Source organism: Paroedura picta, chromosome 2 (assembly GCF_049243985.1).
Source record: "Paroedura picta isolate Pp20150507F chromosome 2, Ppicta_v3.0, whole genome shotgun sequence".
NCBI lineage: Eukaryota > Metazoa > Chordata > Lepidosauria > Squamata > Gekkonidae > Paroedura > Paroedura picta.
The window spans coordinates 97,734,978-97,752,908 of NC_135370.1; the positions used below are offsets into that span (position 1 = coordinate 97,734,978).

Here is a 17,931-nt window from a genome sequence, read left to right on the forward strand (position 1 = left end):
GAGTGAGGGGCATGGGGGTTATTTATCAAGAATCCCACCTTGCTGCAAAATGAAAATAAATGCCCCAGTCTGCCCTGCAGCATGGCAAAGCACTGTAAAGCCGACTGGGACATTTTTTCCCCCTCTCTGGGCCACCGTAGGACAGGGACAGGCCTTACTGGCCCCTACAGTGGGTTAAGAAAACTTGGACGAATCTATATTCCCTAAGCCTGGGGCTTCTTAGGCCTGATCTGCACCAAGCTTAGGAAGGCAGTGGCCTGGCAGCAACGTCATATATAAGCAGGGATTTGCCTTCTGCCTTCTCAGCCTTTTCCGGCCGTGCAGAATCAGTCAGGGTGACTGAAGTGACAGCAATTTTTGTCTTTCTGAGGTTCTTGCAGGACAGGAAATAAAAGTACTAGAGAGAGAATAGAGAAAAGCAAATCCCACCCCCAGTGCTGCAGACTGGGGAGGAATCAATGTTTTGCTTATATCACCTAGATAGCACAGTGATTTACTAATCATATTTGGAAGAAAGTGTTCATCACCTTTTTACCTTATAGGATAGGACTGCAAATAGAGAGTTTCTGGAACTAGTTTCCTCTTTGTTACCATGACCTTCGTTCTCATTAGTTAATTGGACCCAGGCTGCCATCCCAGAAAACACCTCATTATTTCAGGTAATTAGTTGCCACATTTGGAAAAAGGTGTTCCATCCCTTGGTTAACGTATTTCTTTACTTGAGACAGCTCCTTTTTAATGAGGTAGCTGAGGCCTGGTGTAAGTTACTACAAGTGTACTGTTGATGGGAGAGTACAGTTTCCAAGCCCACATTCATTTACCCTGACCACTGCAAATTCAGTGATCAGATGTTCAAAATTAAATCAAAGCACAAAAGAGACTGTATTGCTAGTGCAAGGTGCTATAGCGCGTTCACTCTATATCAGAAAAGAATTAATGATGATCCCCAGTTTGTCCCAAAGTTTTATCTTCAGTCATCTGTAAAAATACATTTCCTTTATGAATGCTCAAGATAAAGAGGCAAGACTCTTACCACACCATAGGCAACAGTGTCAGAGTACATTCTCATTTCTGGATAGACGCTCACAAGATACCATCGAAAAGTTTTGCACTGAAGCTTCTTCCTCAAGGCCTTCCGCTCAGAAATGTCACCAATGTCAATTCCAGAATCCTGTACACATGGTTTAGAAAACATCTGAGAGATATAACACCCATTCCCTTTAGCTCCAACTTGTTAGTTAACAATACACTTAGGAGCAAGTATATGCAAGTCTACCCATATTTGTCCCATGTTATTCAATGGAGCTTACTCCCAGGAAAGGGCACACAGGACTGAAGCTTCAACCATTTTATGCAGTTCAATAATAAACCATAACACAAAGATCTCTGCACAATTAACATATTTAACCTAATGTTTTTCTGAGGTCAATAAATATTACATTAAAATTCTGAGGTATTTCTGAGTGTATAAAAATAAAAATTTCATTCCTATTTGGGGTCTGATCCAGAACCTTTTGTAGTCAATGGAAAACTTCCCACTGACTTCAGATGATTTTCAGTCTGGCTCTTAACTGTTTTCACAATAAATTTCTTTAAAGCAATTTCCAGATCCCCAAATAATTGGCACCAAATAGCAAGTTGCCCTGGAAACTGCTGTAGTTGAGGAAAAAAATAGCCTATTTTGCTGGCAAATTATAAAGTTTGGCCTCTTTATTTCCTTATAAAGATGAGAAATCCCACACACCTTTTTCAGTTGCTGGCCAACCCCTTTTTTGTGTTGATACAAACATTTCTGTAAGTGTTCTTATTAAAAGTATTTGCAAAACTTCCCCCTCCTCCCTTTTTATTACATTTTATATAGTTAAATCTCGGCTAGTGTAACACTGTTTTGCTGAGTTCAAGATGCACGAGTTTCATAAAGAGCTTGTAAGTGGAGATCAATAATTTATCTCATTATAGCTATGCAGTAGAGATTTCTAGAGAGGCATCTAAATGCAAATTCAAGGCTAGTGTTTGACAGGAAGTAAAATGAGACATTTTTACTGCAGATTATGGTTCTTACATACAGCTCGAAGTACTCTAACAAAATACAGAATAAATAAACCTTACATAAAAATATTATTGTCTGGTAGATTAAACAGAGGGCCATGTTCGAGTAATAAATACTCAGGGTCTTTATAACTCTCCAGGAAAAGGACTGGAATTTCTTTTCTTCAGGCTTGTGGTGGTTTGTTGAAAATCACAGCTACACAGGGACATGGGACCGTAGTCAATGGGCTCAGTCACTGTAGGCTTATCCACAAGAGGGTGGAGAAGAAAGTGATGGCCCTCAGGCTCACTTCCAACCACTTCCTTGTGGTTAGAATATCAGGAACATAATTACTGTACTGAGCAATACAGTCCATTCCCCCAAAATGGAAAGTGGTTTCTGTGTCTCCACGGCTGTGTGTACCCTTTAAAATGTCTGGAACTGAAAAGGTACTTCTCATTGACATGTACCAACTCCCTCCACCCCAAAAAACCCAAAACACGTTATGATTTCATAAATGCAATTATCTGATCTGAAGCACAGAATTCCTATCTTTTCGCTCTTCTGTAATTATTCCATAACAAAACTATTCCTTGCATGCATTCCTTGTAAATTTTGTACATTCCTTGCATTCCTTGTAAATCTAGATACTGCCTTTTGTAGATCCTGTATTATCCCTTTAATTTCAGCAGAAATCTCTGAGATGAGGGGCTTTGTTTGCAGTGATTCTTAAACTCTACAGGATCCTTTCTTGAGTTTAACTGACTCTTCAGGATTCAGAAGGCAGGGATGCACTAAAGCGGGGGTCGTTAACCCCCGGTCCACGGTCCGCTACCGGGCTGCGAAGGCCTCGGTGACGGGCCACCACACCTGCCTCCCCCCCCCGCAGACAGAAGCTCACCAGGCCGCGAGAGAAGCGGCCGCCAAAGCGGCCGCTTCACTCGCGGCCCAGCTAGTTTTCTGTTGTGAGAGGGGGGGAGGAAGAGGCAGGCACAGCCACCGGCACGCTCGCGGGTGCAAACCCGCATGCGCGGAGCTCCCGCGCATGCGGGTTAGCGCTCCTGGTGGTGCCATGAATGCACATTTGCGGCCGCGCATAGCGCAAATATGCATGTGCGGGAGTGCCACGAATGTGCGTTTGCAACCGCGGATGGCCTTCGCGGCCCTGTGGTTGGGGACCACCGCTATATGCTACTCTGCAGAGAGGCATGTAGAACAGCAGAAACATTATTCTGGCCTTTTTATTGTCTGTTAGTGAATTCATAATTTGATATTAGGCAATATATAGGAAACCCCTTCCCAATGTAAGAAGAACCATGCAGCCAAAGAAAAACAAATAAGAGTTAAGGCATACTACCACACATACATTCTGCTTCTTGGAGGAGGAGGAAGAAGAATAAGAATAAGAGTTGGTTCTTATATGCTGCTTTTCTCTACCTGAAGGAGTCTCAAAGTGGCAGACAATCATCTTCCCTTTCCTCTCCCTACAACAGATACCCTGTGAGATGGGTGAGGCTGAGAGAGCCCTGACATTACTGCTCGGTTAGAACAGCTTTATCAGTGCTGTGGTGAGCGCAAGGTCACCCAGCAGGCTGCATGTTGAGTAGTGGAGAATCAAACCTGGTGCTCCTAACCACTACACCAACCTTGCTCTCCTTGCGAGAAATTAAAGGCATTTGGGAATTCAAAATATGGATATCACAGAGGCAGATGATTAAAAATAAATTAAAACATAATGATTAGAAATAAAAAATAAATAAATTTCACATTCAAAAATAAATGTCAAGTATCTTAGGGAGAAAGTTTTGATCTAATTTAAGCTTTAACAGTAAACACAGATTTGGAATAACAATTTAATGATAAATGTATAATTATTTCCACAATATGTTCAGAATACTATTATGAATACTACTACTATTGCATACATAATAATGCAACAATACAATAGAATGTCTAAGGAAATGCCAGAAGTTGCCAGATAGCTACTATTTGATTACTGAGATAGTTGCTGTAGGATGCTTTGGGCTGATTCTGCGTTGAGCAGGGGGTTGGACTAGATGGCCTGTATGACCCCTTCCAACTCTATGGTTCTGTGATTCTGTTACCTATTTTATTAACAGGAAAAGGGCTAAGAAATATATATACAAATAGAATGATAGCAATTCTATTAAAGTTCCTAAGTTGTTCAGTGAGGCCTCTAGAAAATCAGATATTTTTTACAAACAGTGTTAAATAAAATAAATGACACATTTGGCTGCATATTTTGTAAAACATTTGGGGATGCCACCACCATTTTAAAGGTGAAAATGGATAATTAAATATGCCAGGAGGATGCACACCTGCAACACAGAGAGATGAAGTGATCTTGTTCCCTTTTCGTGCCAAAACAGCTCTTTTAGCACTTGAAAGGGAGTGGGGAGGACAATGGGCATGACAAGTACTATATCCTCACAGAATTTTTAAATAACTCATTTTAGATGGCAACATCCCTGTGCCAGTCATGAGAGTGCTGTCACATTTAGTTTGGCCCTCTGTGACAGACTTCCAAGATTCAAACTCCCTAAGGGATCTTAGGTAACAATATTGGGAAAGGCCTGGAGAGCTGTTGCCAATCACATCATTACACCGCTCCATGGGAGCGGTATAAATAAAACACTAAGGGCTATGTGAGAGGGGTCGGTCCAGGATGGGGGCCAATACGGCACTCCACTTGTCAGCCCGCCTCCCGAACCGCCCACCCCCCAACCTAGTACGCCTTCGGACGCCAGGCACCATTTTTCGTTTGGCCGCCGACAAGGCAGCTAGGCAGGTAGGCAGCCACCTGCCCTACCCTGCCATGCAGCCTTGGGAGCTGTGGGCCAGCCACACACCACCCACCGAACCCTTCACCTCCCCCTACCTCCTTACCCCCCTCCCCACTATACTCTGCACCCGCCACTTCACTCCCGCCCTCTGTCACCACTTTCCCTCCCCCCTGCCCTGCACACACACACACACACACACCGCTCTTCCACCGCTGCCCCCACCCGCCCCTTGCTCTGCCGCCGCTCCACCACTGCTTCCCTGCCCCCCAACCGCTGAGATGCCCACCCCCCAAGTTGCCGCTGCGGTCCCCCCGCATGCTTCTGCCGCCCACCCCCCATGAGTCGCTCCTGCCCTCCCCCCCAAATTCACCCACCCCACAAACCCAGCCACTCACACACCGCCCTCTTCTGCCTCCCATCCCCCACATGAGTCGCCCTCTGAACCGCAGCCGCTTCCCCCACCCCAAACACCTATGCACCCTCCTCTCTCTACCCCATTGTATTTTATCTACAGCGGGCTTACTTTCTAGTTAGATGAAATAGAGCTAGAAGACCTAGTGGTCTGACTTAGAATCAGAGCTTCATCTGGTCATATAATCGAGTTATATCAAGAAAAATGGTTTAACTCATTCACTTCAACATGAATCTGAGCTTTCTTCATTAACATACCTTTACTATTTGTCCATTTAAATTTTGTTCTATCATATTTACTTTCTTCCTTATAATAAACAAATGTAGGTGAATGAAAGCTTCCATCTGTCCCCGTGGCCCCACAGTCTTCATTTCTGTCGCAATTAGTGTCATAGTCATTGAATACATATCAAGCCACAAAATGACTCATTCAAGGCACAGTGTTTAGAGAGGCTAGAGCATGTACACCTTATTCCAACAACATCACATGTGGCTACATGCTCATGCATATACACACAACATTTGCTTTCATTCCCCTTAAGATATGTCAGCTCTCACAAAACCTTTATAAATATATCATAGCTTGGGACATTCTTAAGTTGATTTAGAGATTAGTTAGATAGCACTAATGAAATGCCTCAGGAATCAAACAGGGAGGCAAATGTTATTCTTGTAGCCCAGATCTTCAGGGTCTGTAGTTCTTCAGGATTTGTACGATGGTAGTCTTTCATTAGGCCTATGGTTGAGCCCATGGTGGTCTAACATCATGTGGGCCTCCCTCCATCCCTTTCAGGTCTCCCCCCTTCTATTCTTGTGTGGTATATATTTCCTTGTCTATAGCAAACTGTGCAGGCAAGATTGAAGTTGGCTGGGGGGGTTGATAGTGGGTTTTTTTTTTTGATGTTTTAATTGTTTTATACATTGTTTTAATCCACTGGTGTAAACAGTTCCAAACCTACTTGCAGAGGGGGGCAGTATATAAGCTGAATGAATGAATGAATGAATGAATGAATGAATGAATGAATAAAGAAAGAAAGAAAGAAAGAAAGAAAGAAAGAAAGAAAGAAAGAAAGAAAGAAAGAAAGAAAGAAAGAAAGAAAGAAAGAAAGAAAGAAAGAAAGAAATCTGTTCTTTATCCATACAAAATTACCTGTGCTATTTATCAGATCAAACTCACAAAATGTCATAGTCCCATTGTATACGGCACTGGTCAGACCACACCTGGAGAACTGTGTGCAGTTCTGGAGGCCTCACTTCAAGAAGGACATAGATAAAATTGAAAGGGTACAGAGGAGAGCGACGAAGATGATCTGGGGCCAAGGGACCAAGCCCTATGAAGATAGGTTGAGGGACTTGGGAATGTTCAGCCTGGAGAAAAGGAGGATGAAATGGGACATGATAGCCCTCTTTAAGTGCTTGAAAGGTTGTCATTTGGAGAAGGGCAGGATGCTGTTCCCGTTGGCTGCAGAGGAAAGGGCACGCAGTAATGGGTTCAAACTACAAGTACAACAATATAGGCTAGATATCAGGAAAAAAATTTTCAGAGTAGTTCAGCAGTGGAATAGGCTGCCTAAGGAGGTGGTGAGCTCCACCTCACTGGCAGTCTTCGAGCAAAGGTTGGATACACACTTTTCTTGGATGCTTTAGGATGCTTTGGGCTGATCCTGTGTTGAGCAGGGGGTTGGACTAGATGGCCTGTATGGCCCCTTCCAAATCTATGATTCTATGATTCTATGATTCTATGATTCTATATGAAGACTTGATTAATTCATCTTGGTTTCAAGACTGAACAGAGGAAGACTACCACCACTCTTCTTCAAACCAAATTTAAATTGTGTTTGGTTTGGGTGGGTTACTGAGGCTATTGTCAACAGTGGGCTCCAAGGATTGTTTAAGAAACAGAGAATAAAAGCCAAACTAGTAGCAGGTAAGTTCTGGAGTCTCACGACTGGTGATGAACAAAATCCTATTATTCATTCTTATGGTCAGAAGTTTTCTAAAGGTACAAGAAGACCTCACAGAGCTTCATTCATTCATTCATTCATTCATTCATTCATTCATTCATTCATTCATTCATTCATTCATTCATTCGTTCGTTCGTTCGTTCGTTCGTTCGTTCATTCATTCATTCATTCATTTGATTTTTATACCACCCCCCCATACACATGTGTAAAAGTTAAACTGCACATAGTAAGTTAGTGGTCATCTAGCACAGTGGTCCGCAACCTTTTTTGTGGTGCGGACCACTGCCGATGGGTGGGGCAACCCCAGGGTCCCGCACATGTGCGGCAGCCCCTGCGCAAACGGTTCATTTCTTTCCCCCAGGTTTTCACATACAGGAATACAGGGGGATTTCCTTAGCCTCCAATGGAATCACAGGTGATAGAGGCCAAATAACTGAAAAAAGAACTATGGGTTAGTCGCCATATCAGCGATAATTCACAACCCACCTCTTGGGGAATATTCCATGCCATATAAACATGGCTTTTAAATTCATCCATCCAGACTTCGGCCACTCTTAGCGCATTTCTTCGGACATGAGCAGTTAGGTCTTCGGTATACGGCTTATGGGCTCGCTCGATATGGGCAATCCTAGAGCAAGGTAGAACTTCAACACTACCTCCACACTGCCATACCTGGAAACAAATAAATTGACCAATTTAGGTACTTCATTATAGCTAACATTTTCAGTTTATTAGGGTACAGGAAATTCTTTGAGGTTTATGATCAATTATAGCTTACTAATCAACTATCAGTGGGGGATGTGAAGTAAATACAATTACAATGTTTCAACTTTACCAAAAACACCCGTAGAGGGGTAATAAGGGCAAAAACATGTATGCTACCCTGTCTCTCACTAAAGAAGCATGGATCTTAGCATGGTTGTCACAATCTTAGACTGAGACCGCAGTTGTGAATTTATCATTTTCATGTATTCCATCCAGACAACAAATGCAAATTATAGAGCCATTGATTTCTCTACATTTCTGGAACTCCCATTCCCTTGGAGACTTGCTAAAATCCAAGCCTAATGGCTTTTCACAAGCAGTATTAACAGCATCTTTGAACCTCTTGCATTATTTGTACAAATGCTTGAATGTTATAAATGCAAGCTGGAGAGGAGGGGAAAAATCATTTTTCACTAAAATGTGCACATAGCATTTATATTACAGACATGAGAAATAAAAAGGGCTTTTAGTGTCATGTATAAAATGTTCTAAATATCTTTCAAAGCTTTTACTTCTGGATTATGCAGTACTTTGATTTAAGCAGGTAGGGAGGTCATGATGGTGGTGATGAAACATATAGAGGGAACTTGGTGTATTAGTTGGGTTGGTTCCTAGCATTAGATTTGAGATGGTTTTCATATGGCACATTTTAAACTTTTTATTAGTTATTCAACGATATGGTAGATATGTTATTTCCATGCTTCAGTTAAAAGAGATAAATTTGCTTGTACAAAGTTTGCCTATGAATCATAACAAATTGTGCATATTACATACCTCTGAATATCTTTCATTTGATTAATTTATTATATGTTTTAAAACAGTCAGTAAAGGAGAGCCAGCTTGGTGTAGTGGTTAGGAGTGCGGACTTCTAATCCGGTGAGCCGGGTTTGAATCTGCACTCCCCCACATGCAGCCAGCTGGGTGACCTTGGGCTTGCAATAGCACTGAGAAAACTTCTCTGACCGAGCTTGAATATCAGGGCTCTCTCAGCCTCACCCAACTCACAGGGTGTCTGCTGTGGGGAGAGGAAAGGGAAGGTGACTGTAAGCCGCATTGAGCTTCCTTCAGGTAGATAAAAGCTACATATAAGAACCAACTCTTCTTCTTCTTCTTCTTCTTCTTCTTCTTCTTCTTCTTCTTCTTCTTCTTCTTCTTCTTCTTCTTCTTCTTCTTCTTCTTCTTCTAACAAAACAAAAAATCTACTGGCAGACTAGACAGAGGAGGACAGAAAAATCTTCCTAGGGACAAAATTTGATGCCAGTTTGATGCCATGACCAAGAAGGCTCTTTCTTGAGTTGCCACTGGGGTTGCCAGGGCCCCTCTGGCCAACTGTAGGGGATGGGGAGGAGAGGGCAGCCAGATCCAGGTTGGGGAAACACTGGAGTTTGGGGGATAGAGACTGGGGAGGAGAGGGACCTCAGTAGGGGAAAATGAAATAGAGTCTACCCGCCAAAATATCCAAAATATCCACTTTCTCCCCACTAAGGCCACACAGCCTCAAACAAGAGATGCTGCTGTAATAAAGCTGGCTGCCCTAGCCCCTGAAAAGTGGGCAGGCCACTGTAAGCAAGTAAGCAAGCATGGGCACTGTGGCTTACTCACCCCTCATAAGCCTGGGGCAGTTGCCAACAGAGCCATCTTTTTCTTCACCCTTTCCACCCCATATTAGGTTCTGTGGCACTGCCCCTAGCCACATTTTCAAGACATTTCCCCCATCTGCCCCTGTTTCTGCACTAACCTTTCTTACTCCAGCCTCTTATACTCAATTTCCAAGCGAAAGTTAGACATAGGAAACAATAATTGGGTCTCAACCTTCAGCCCATTTGCATTTACTTCCTGTGAGCACCAGGTGTAAACTAGAGTCTTGCGTCTATGAGATCAAGTGGGCAAACACAGAACCAGTAAATGTTGTGACCCAAAACCATCATAAAGTGAATGAAATCAATATCTCAGACCCTACTGGGTTTCATCCTTATAGCTCAAAGGATGACTCTTTCCTTTCATGCTCTCCATCTGGTCTCCCATCTTTACTGTGAAAACAGGCTGGCTGAACATTGTGCTTGGAAAGTGATCATGAAGCCCCCCAGGTTTGTCCATCCAATATTTATATGCTCTATCAGGAAAACACTCTGTTCAGAGATTCATTTTATACATTTAGGCCATTTGGCTCAGATATGCATTTAGGCATTTGGCAGCTGCTGAGGCTAGAAAAATGTGGCATGGATTCAGGATGTTTACAAGGCCTTTCTCTGGGTTGTTGCCTAATTGCATCCAGCATATGCTGGAAGACAAGAAAAAGCTTTGTTGTTCAAGCTCACAAGATGATGATAACTCCTTTCCCCTTAAAACTGGCATCACTTTTTAGATAAAGGATTATCCCAATAAGGGAGTTCCTGAGTTTCAGACACCTCCCCCCCCCCCCAATCCCAATCAGCCCTTTCCAATCTGTTGGAACAATTCAGGTACAGGTCAGAACGTGGGATCAATTCTCCTTGAAGCATATCAATATGTGCTGCAGGTGAATTTTACTAAAGGCTTATATACTAACCCAGGTACCAGATCACCATCCAATGGGGAATTAGGAAATGGAACCGGACCCTTGAAAACTTGGGGTTTCAATTAAATTGTAGTAACAATAACATGATTGAATTCCAGAAGAGTCCCACTTTTAGATAATCCCAGTGTGCATAATATTCAGTTGACTGGATGCCCAACACACTCTTAAAAGACACTACCAATTATATTGGGAATGATACTGCATGGCCACTTAAGGGTGTGTATCTCTGCCCACCTCAACCGGATTTACTTCCTTTGTGGAAACAACTTGTACAGTATTCTGCCCAGAGGATGGTCAGGTTTCTACAGCTTAAATCGCATTTGAAACCTGGGTCCCCTGGTTATGTTCTAGCAGGAGACCCTTCCCTATCACCCAACCCTTATCACAGAGGGCAGAAACACAGTTTCACCAGGCAGTCTGTGTAATAATCCCCTGGGATGGAGATTTGAGAAAGTCATCTTAAACATGTCAGCTAAAATGGAAATAGCATTCTGTCTGTCTAAGTTTGCTACATGAAGTTAGTTCCCTAACTAAAAAGGGCGAATGGAGGAACTTGTGTTCTTATTAATCAGACCTGCTGCTTGTATATTGATTTCTCAGGACAATAGATAATTAAAACTTCTAAAGCATGGACTCCTGTCCTTCAAGGGGTTGCTGAAGAAAAGGAATTTGATTTGTAGTCTTCGTTATGTAGAACTACTAGGTCCCCCCTGATCACTGGTAGGGACTGTGGGGAATACATGATGCGGCCCAGTGTACTTAAGAAACCCTCTTACGCCCTATGCCCCTTGCAGATCCTTGCACTCTAACTGGTTGAATTCTAACTGGTTGGAGGTCCCTGGCCCTCGGGATATATGCCTGGCCTCAACCAGAGCCACAGCCTTTTCATTCCTGGCCCCTACCTGGTGGAATTAGTTCCTATAAGAGCTAAGGATCCTGCAGGAGCTCTCGCAGTTCCACAGGGCCTGTAAAATGGAGCTCTTCCACCAGGCATTTGGTTGAGGCCGGGTGGCAGAACATCGTTGGGTCCCTCCTCCAAGTACCCCTCCAATAGGCCATGGGGCCCCCATAGCCCACTGAAGACAGAAGGGAAGATGGTTGGGGTGCGATGCAATCGCCTCAAGCTGGCTGGCTGGGAGTGATGATCAATAAGTACAATAAACAAACAAATAATCAAAGCTGATTCAGCGCTTTGCTTTGCTCTCTACTTAAATATGGCCAACCAGAGCTAATAGTTATAGTGGTAATGTATGTTCTAGTCTTTGTTTTTGTGTAGTGTCAGATGTTGTGTTAGAGAAGCAGAACTTTCCCAAATGCTCCAGACCTTGCATACTACGGTATTTACACATGTATATTTGACCCTCTTTGATGAGGGTCTGTTTAACCTGCTGCTTTCTGTGACAAGTGAAATTCTTACTCTAAAGATTATTCCTATGGCTGTTGTTCTGTTCTGGTTTCTGAAAGCAAGTTCCTAAATTGTATTTTTGTTACAATGAAACGTTTTCACATCAGCTTTGGAAATCCTCATTACCCGAATTTCTCTATGGGTTCCAAAATTCCAAACTACCTAGCTAGTCTACATACCCACAGATGATAGTCTTCTAATCTATATGATTAATTAGTTGCAAATGTGGGGTATGGTGCTCCTTTCCTCAGCACTTACACCAACTTCACACATTCTATTTAAAATACTTTACAGTTCCTCTCCCAGTACTAGTGGGAAAAGCAGAAAGACTTTTTTTAAAGTGTGAAAATGTTCTGGTGTTAGGGGTCTGAATTGATTGATGGCCATGCAGGAGGGTGGATTTATGGTGGCATTCCAACCTTGCTGTGCTTTACAATGCATGTGCAATTTCTGCCTTGCACTATAAACCTGATGGCAGGGACTGTCTCTTTTTATCTCTTTAAAGCACCTAAACTATTTAGGCACTTAATAAATTATAATAAATATATATAAAATACAATGCAGTTAGATTAAATTACCTGCAGGCTTTTTTGTTTGTTAGTTTACTGAGCTGTTTTTCTGTCCCTAACGGGCAGAGCAGAAGAGATAGAAATCCTGAGGTAATAGTGAGAAAGGAGAAAATACAGACTCTCTTTCCCATTCCCTTCCCACAAGCTTTAACTTAAAGGAACTTTAAGTAAAGATTAACAGAACAGAATGGAAGCAGAAAAATAGAAACACAGGGGAAATAGAAATACGTGGGGAAGCAAAATGTGCAAGTTCTCCTTTTTAATTCTTTTTAGAGACTATGTGGTTGCAAATTTTACCTTTTCTGCACAAACAGGATTTCCATGTTTCCACTTTTGTTTTGTGTTGTGAAAATTTTGCTTTTCTAAAACTTTACATTTCCAAACAGGGATTCTGAATTTTAGCAAAACGTGGACTTCTGAAAACAAAACCAACCAAGCTGATTATGTCAAATCTAAAAGCGGAAGTCCATTATGCCTAATGAGGGGCTGAATCTGATTTCTAGACAGGAATACAAGCAAACCTTTTAATGAGTTGGAAACAGAAGGTGACATTTAAGATTTCTCCTTCACAGTATCTTTGATTTCATTAATTCAGTAATTTGACTTCAAAATGAACTTGCATCTGTTTTACAAAACAAAAACAAAAAACACCAGTCTGATTTAACACATGCTTTAATATGGTTTGTAAACAGCAATTACCCCGTTTCTAAGTAAACTCCAATTAATCAAACCTGTTGGTCTTCTGTTTCTTGTCTAAACATTGTCAGTCTTTGTTCTTTCCGAAGTCTTATTAATTACACTGCTTCAAGGAGCATGAATTCATTTAAAATCTTAAATGTTAAGCGGGCGGTGTCAAGACAAAGCCTGATAGACCAAGCTGATTGGGCAGGACTGATTCAAAACCCAAATCCAGTTACTTTTAAAGGAAAATATCTCAGACTCCAGTATGATTCCAGTATGGGGATGCCAGCCTCCAAGTAGGACCTGGGGACCCCCTGGAATTCCAGCTCATCTCCAGACTACAGAGATCAATTTCCTGGAGAAAATGGCAGCTTTGGAGAGGGGATTGTACCCCGCTAAGGTCTGTGTCCTCCCCAGGGTCCATTCCCAAATCTTCAAATCTCCCAGCCTGGATCCAGCAACCTTATATCCCTGACCTCGGCTGGTGGCCAGGGGATATCTGACAACCCTAATAACAAATTTGTTTTCAATTCCTACACCATGCTGAAAAATGGGAGTATCTGGGACTTTCACAAAACAAAGGAAATCCCTGCTCTTTCCTGGATTGTTTGTTGTTCAGCATGACATAGAAATAAAAAAAATTGTAGCTATTCAAGTCTGATTGGTTGATTTTACAAATTTATACCCTGGCTTTCTGCACTCGTAAGGCACACCAGGCAGCTAACATAAATTGTAACTTTGTTGGCTTTAATGGATTTAAGTTGTGATGTAATGCCAGTGAAACAATTAATAACAGAGTTAAAATACATACAAAAACATAAAAGCAACAATTAAAACATTGAGCAGGAAGAAGGAATCACTGAGAGAATGCCAAACAAAACAAAGTTTTCATCAGCCCTGGGGGAGGGAAGATCCTCTTCTGGTTTGTCAGTTGCCTAATCATGGAATGTGGAGGTCAGCAAAGCAGGGCCATGGAAGGTTACTGTGGCGGCTGGGTAGCTTCATAACTCAGTAGGCATATAGGGCTTTAAAACCAGTTTGGTGTTGTGGTTCAGTGCAGTGGCCTCTAACTTGGAGAACTGGGTTTGATTCCCCACTCCTACATGTGCAGCTAGCAGTGTGACCTTGGGCCAATCACAGTTCTTAGAGTTCTCTCAGCCTCACCTACCTCATAGGAGAGGAAGGGTAGGCAACTGTAAGCTGCTTTGAGACTCCTCCAGATAGCAAAAAAAAAAAAAAAATGGAGTTCAAAGCCCCAACTCATTTCTGAAGGTCAGCACAAGCACCTTGAACTGTGGCTGGAAACAAAATGGGAACCAGTGCAGATGGGCTAAGCAAGACTGGAGTGATACAGTCCATAGGACTCACTCCAGTCAACTTTTTGGCTGCTGTATTCTGCATCAATTAGCGTTTCTGAACACTTTCCCACTGTAGCCTTATGTAGAGCACAAATACCTGAGCCTCCATCCCCTTCAACTTTGCTGATTCTCTGCTGTCCTGACACAGTGTCGAGGGAGGATCCTGCAGATCTCAGAATGCAAAGAAGGGGGAGGTGCACCAGCTGGTTCCTCATACTTCCTGGGAGTACTGCACTCGTACACTTTGGAGTTGTGTCCTCTACCTTCCTTCCTGGCCTGTTAATAGACCCTTCCTTGCAAAGAGAAGTCATCCTGTCTCTACCCAAGCTGGTTTTCAATCCCCACAAGGATCTTCCACCTGCTCCTCCTGGGGTGGGTAGTGGCCTCCTCTGCCTGGTGTTCCTAGGCTGCTCAACTTTGCCTGTCCCTCTTACATGGCCAGTGTCAGTTTCTCTGCCTCTGCTACAACCCCTGCCCTGCTTGTTCTCGACTTAGGCTAGCCACCCTGAGTGTCTTCATTGGATGAATGTGGGCCAGCACTTCAGTCTGCTCCTGGGCCAGGCAGAACTTGGGCTTAACTGGGGAAAGCTGGGGTTCAATTCTAGCTGGTGTTGCTACTCTGGCTCTTCTGGTGGGAACTTCTCAAAGCATCCATCAGGTCCTTGTAAACAGGCAGAGGAACCTGTTACGGGAGACAAAAATGCCCATAGTATATCCCATGCAATTTCCCTTTGTATAAACCAGACTTGCATTAAATCTGCCACCAAAATCCTATTTTACCTCTCAGCCCTAACCATGGGTGTCCTCTGAAAATTCTTTTACATTTCCATTTGTGCTATTCCTTCAGTCTTCACTAAATGGCCAACCCTGTATGCCTGTCACAAAGGCAATGTAACTAGGCCACCCACGGAAAAGGTAGCTGTTTCTATATACTTGGGGAGGGGGTTCCAACACATATATAGTCTCGATAATTCTAGTATGATGATTAGGCTTATTTCATTTTTGTACCATATGTCTTACAATGAGTTTAAGGTGATGCACATTGTTCTCCCCTCCATTCTATTTCATCTGTGCATCAGAATAGGCTGAGAACAAGTGTAGGGGGAAAGGGATGAGTGCAGCCTGAGTCAAAGAGAATTCTAAACACTGAAAAGCCTAAACAGAAAAAAAGGATACAGGAACAATGAGTTTTATAGTAAAGCTCAAAAAGCTTTTAGATAATTTGATTGGTCCCTAATCTTTAAAACTCATTCATTACTCAGAGTCTTTATTAATTACCAAACAGACTTCATGTCACATTTACAAAGCATCCTCATTCAAAGAAGAGTACATGGATTTTTTTCCAAACATGGCCAGTTTTTTATTTCCTTTCACTTTAGTTAATTGCTTCATTGTATACATTTAAGTTTGTGTTTGTTCTCTAAGTATTAATTCTACTCCCTGCTTCACACACTGTAAAACTTTTATAGTGTGTTGTTAAGTTATGCATGTTGTAAGTGTTTTTTTTTTTGAGGGGAGATTGCAGCAATCTAGATAATATGTCATCTGATTCTGCATGGGCAGAAAAGGCCGAGAGGATGGTCATATGAAAACGAGGCAAATGCCTGCTTCCACATGACGCAGCTGCTGAGCAGGCCCCCTCCCAGCCCTGCTGCAGATCAGGCTCTCAGTTGGCCTGGGCTAAGAGAATGCAGGAGAATCCACATTCCTTTAGCCACTGTGGGAGCCAACAGGGCCTGTCCCACAGCCGGCCCATGTGGCCCTTTGGTGGCCCAGAGGGGGCAAGGAATGCCTTGATTGGCTTTGCAGCCCTTTGCTGCACTGTGGGGTGGACCAGGGCATTCATTTTTATTTTGCAGGAAGATGGGATAGTGTGGAATGCAAGCCCACCCTCCTGCAAAATAAAGAAACCCCTTGGGCCCCACTTGTGTGCAGCAGAACTAATCTACCACTGTTTTGCTTCCTGGGATGGACACATTTTAGTGGAACACCAGGTGTCCTGCTGAACTGTGTTCCCCGTGGAGACGCAGACTGTTATGGAGCATGCAGCTCTGCAGCAACACACCACTGGTGGCCTGCCATGCGGAACAGGCTGTCTTGTGGCAAAATTTCTAGTGCTTATTGTTTCTCTGTGCCAGTACAGAAATGGGTTCACCATCCTGTATTTTAATGTTTCCTGTTTTGCATTTTATCTTATATTTTTTTGACCTTTGGTCAGAGGAGCATAATAATAAAAGGAATAGGTGTGTGTGGGTCTGGGTGTGCTACTGTTTCCTAATTTTCACTGTTACTGTTACCCATTTTAAGGGTCACTCAAGGCAGGAGGATTCACTCAACTATTCTGCATCGCATCCATCAACTGCAAGACTTAGCCAAATAACTACTCTTCCTATTGACAAGTTTATGTCATGAGAAGGAAGCAGGAGACTGTAACCATTCATTTATCAAACACTTGATTTCTGCCCTCTTCTGTGCCCAAGGTGATCTGTTGCATCTACAATCTTGTATTAGTGACAGCTCTGCACTACCACTAGGCAGGGTGCTTTATCAATAAATCAGAGTTGTGTACCATCAAAAAAAGAGGCAGATATAAATGACAGTGCCCAGACCCCTTCACTCACCAAAAGTTTATTTAAAAGCCTGGGTAAAAGAGATCTGTTAACTTCTTATCAGTGTATATCTGCATATACACGAAAGAGATTTGAATGAACAGAAAAATTAACTGTAGGAAACTCTACTTCTGAAATTAATTTAGTAGTAGAAGGAGAAGAGTTCTTATATGCCACTTTTCTCTACCCGAAGGAGTCTCAACGCGGCTTACAGTTGCCTTCCCTTTCCTCTCCCCACAACAGACATCCTGTGGGGTAGATTCATGTGGGTAGCCATGTTGGTTGAGCAGCACAACAAAGCAAAATCAGAGTCCAGTGGCACATTTAAGATCAACAAAGATTTATTCAAGGCGTGAGCTTTCGAGTGAGGCTGAGAGAGCCCTGATATCACTGCTTTATCAGTGCTGTGGCAAGCCCAAGGTCACCCAGCTGGTTGCATGTGGGGGAGCGCGGAATCAAACTGGGCTTACCATATAAGAAGTCCACACTCCTAACCACTACACCAAACTGGCTCTCGAAGTGGCATGTAGAGCAGTTTGTGAGGCCACAGGATAATACACGAAGTCAAAAGGGGAAACTGATCTCTAGGGGGAAAGGAGGTGGACAATTGCTTCAGGAAAGTCTATACCAGGGAACTCTGCATTTTGACTCTGCAGACACATTTGGAATTCTGTCACGGCATGTTGGGCATAGCATTAAAATGGCTGCCACAAGAGGCAGAACCAGCAACTAAATGATTGCACACCTTAACTTCAGTAGCACAGTGCAGATCCTTTTGC

At 42.9% G+C, this 17,931-nt stretch overlaps 1 protein-coding gene across 2 annotated transcripts in view; it reads right to left on the reverse strand.

Annotated features, from left to right (window-relative positions):
• GALNT18 (polypeptide N-acetylgalactosaminyltransferase 18) overlaps nt 1-17,931 on the reverse strand; it is a 425,513-nt gene that overhangs the window by 58,341 nt on the left and 349,241 nt on the right. For both annotated transcript variants that reach the window (XM_077321810.1, XM_077321812.1), the window contains 2 exons: nt 7,695-7,880; nt 1,034-1,171 (listed from right to left, as the gene is read on the reverse strand). In XM_077321810.1, the coding sequence (XP_077177925.1) occupies nt 1,034-1,171; nt 7,695-7,880 (324 nt within the window). The remainder of the gene's footprint in view (nt 1-1,033; nt 1,172-7,694; nt 7,881-17,931) is intronic.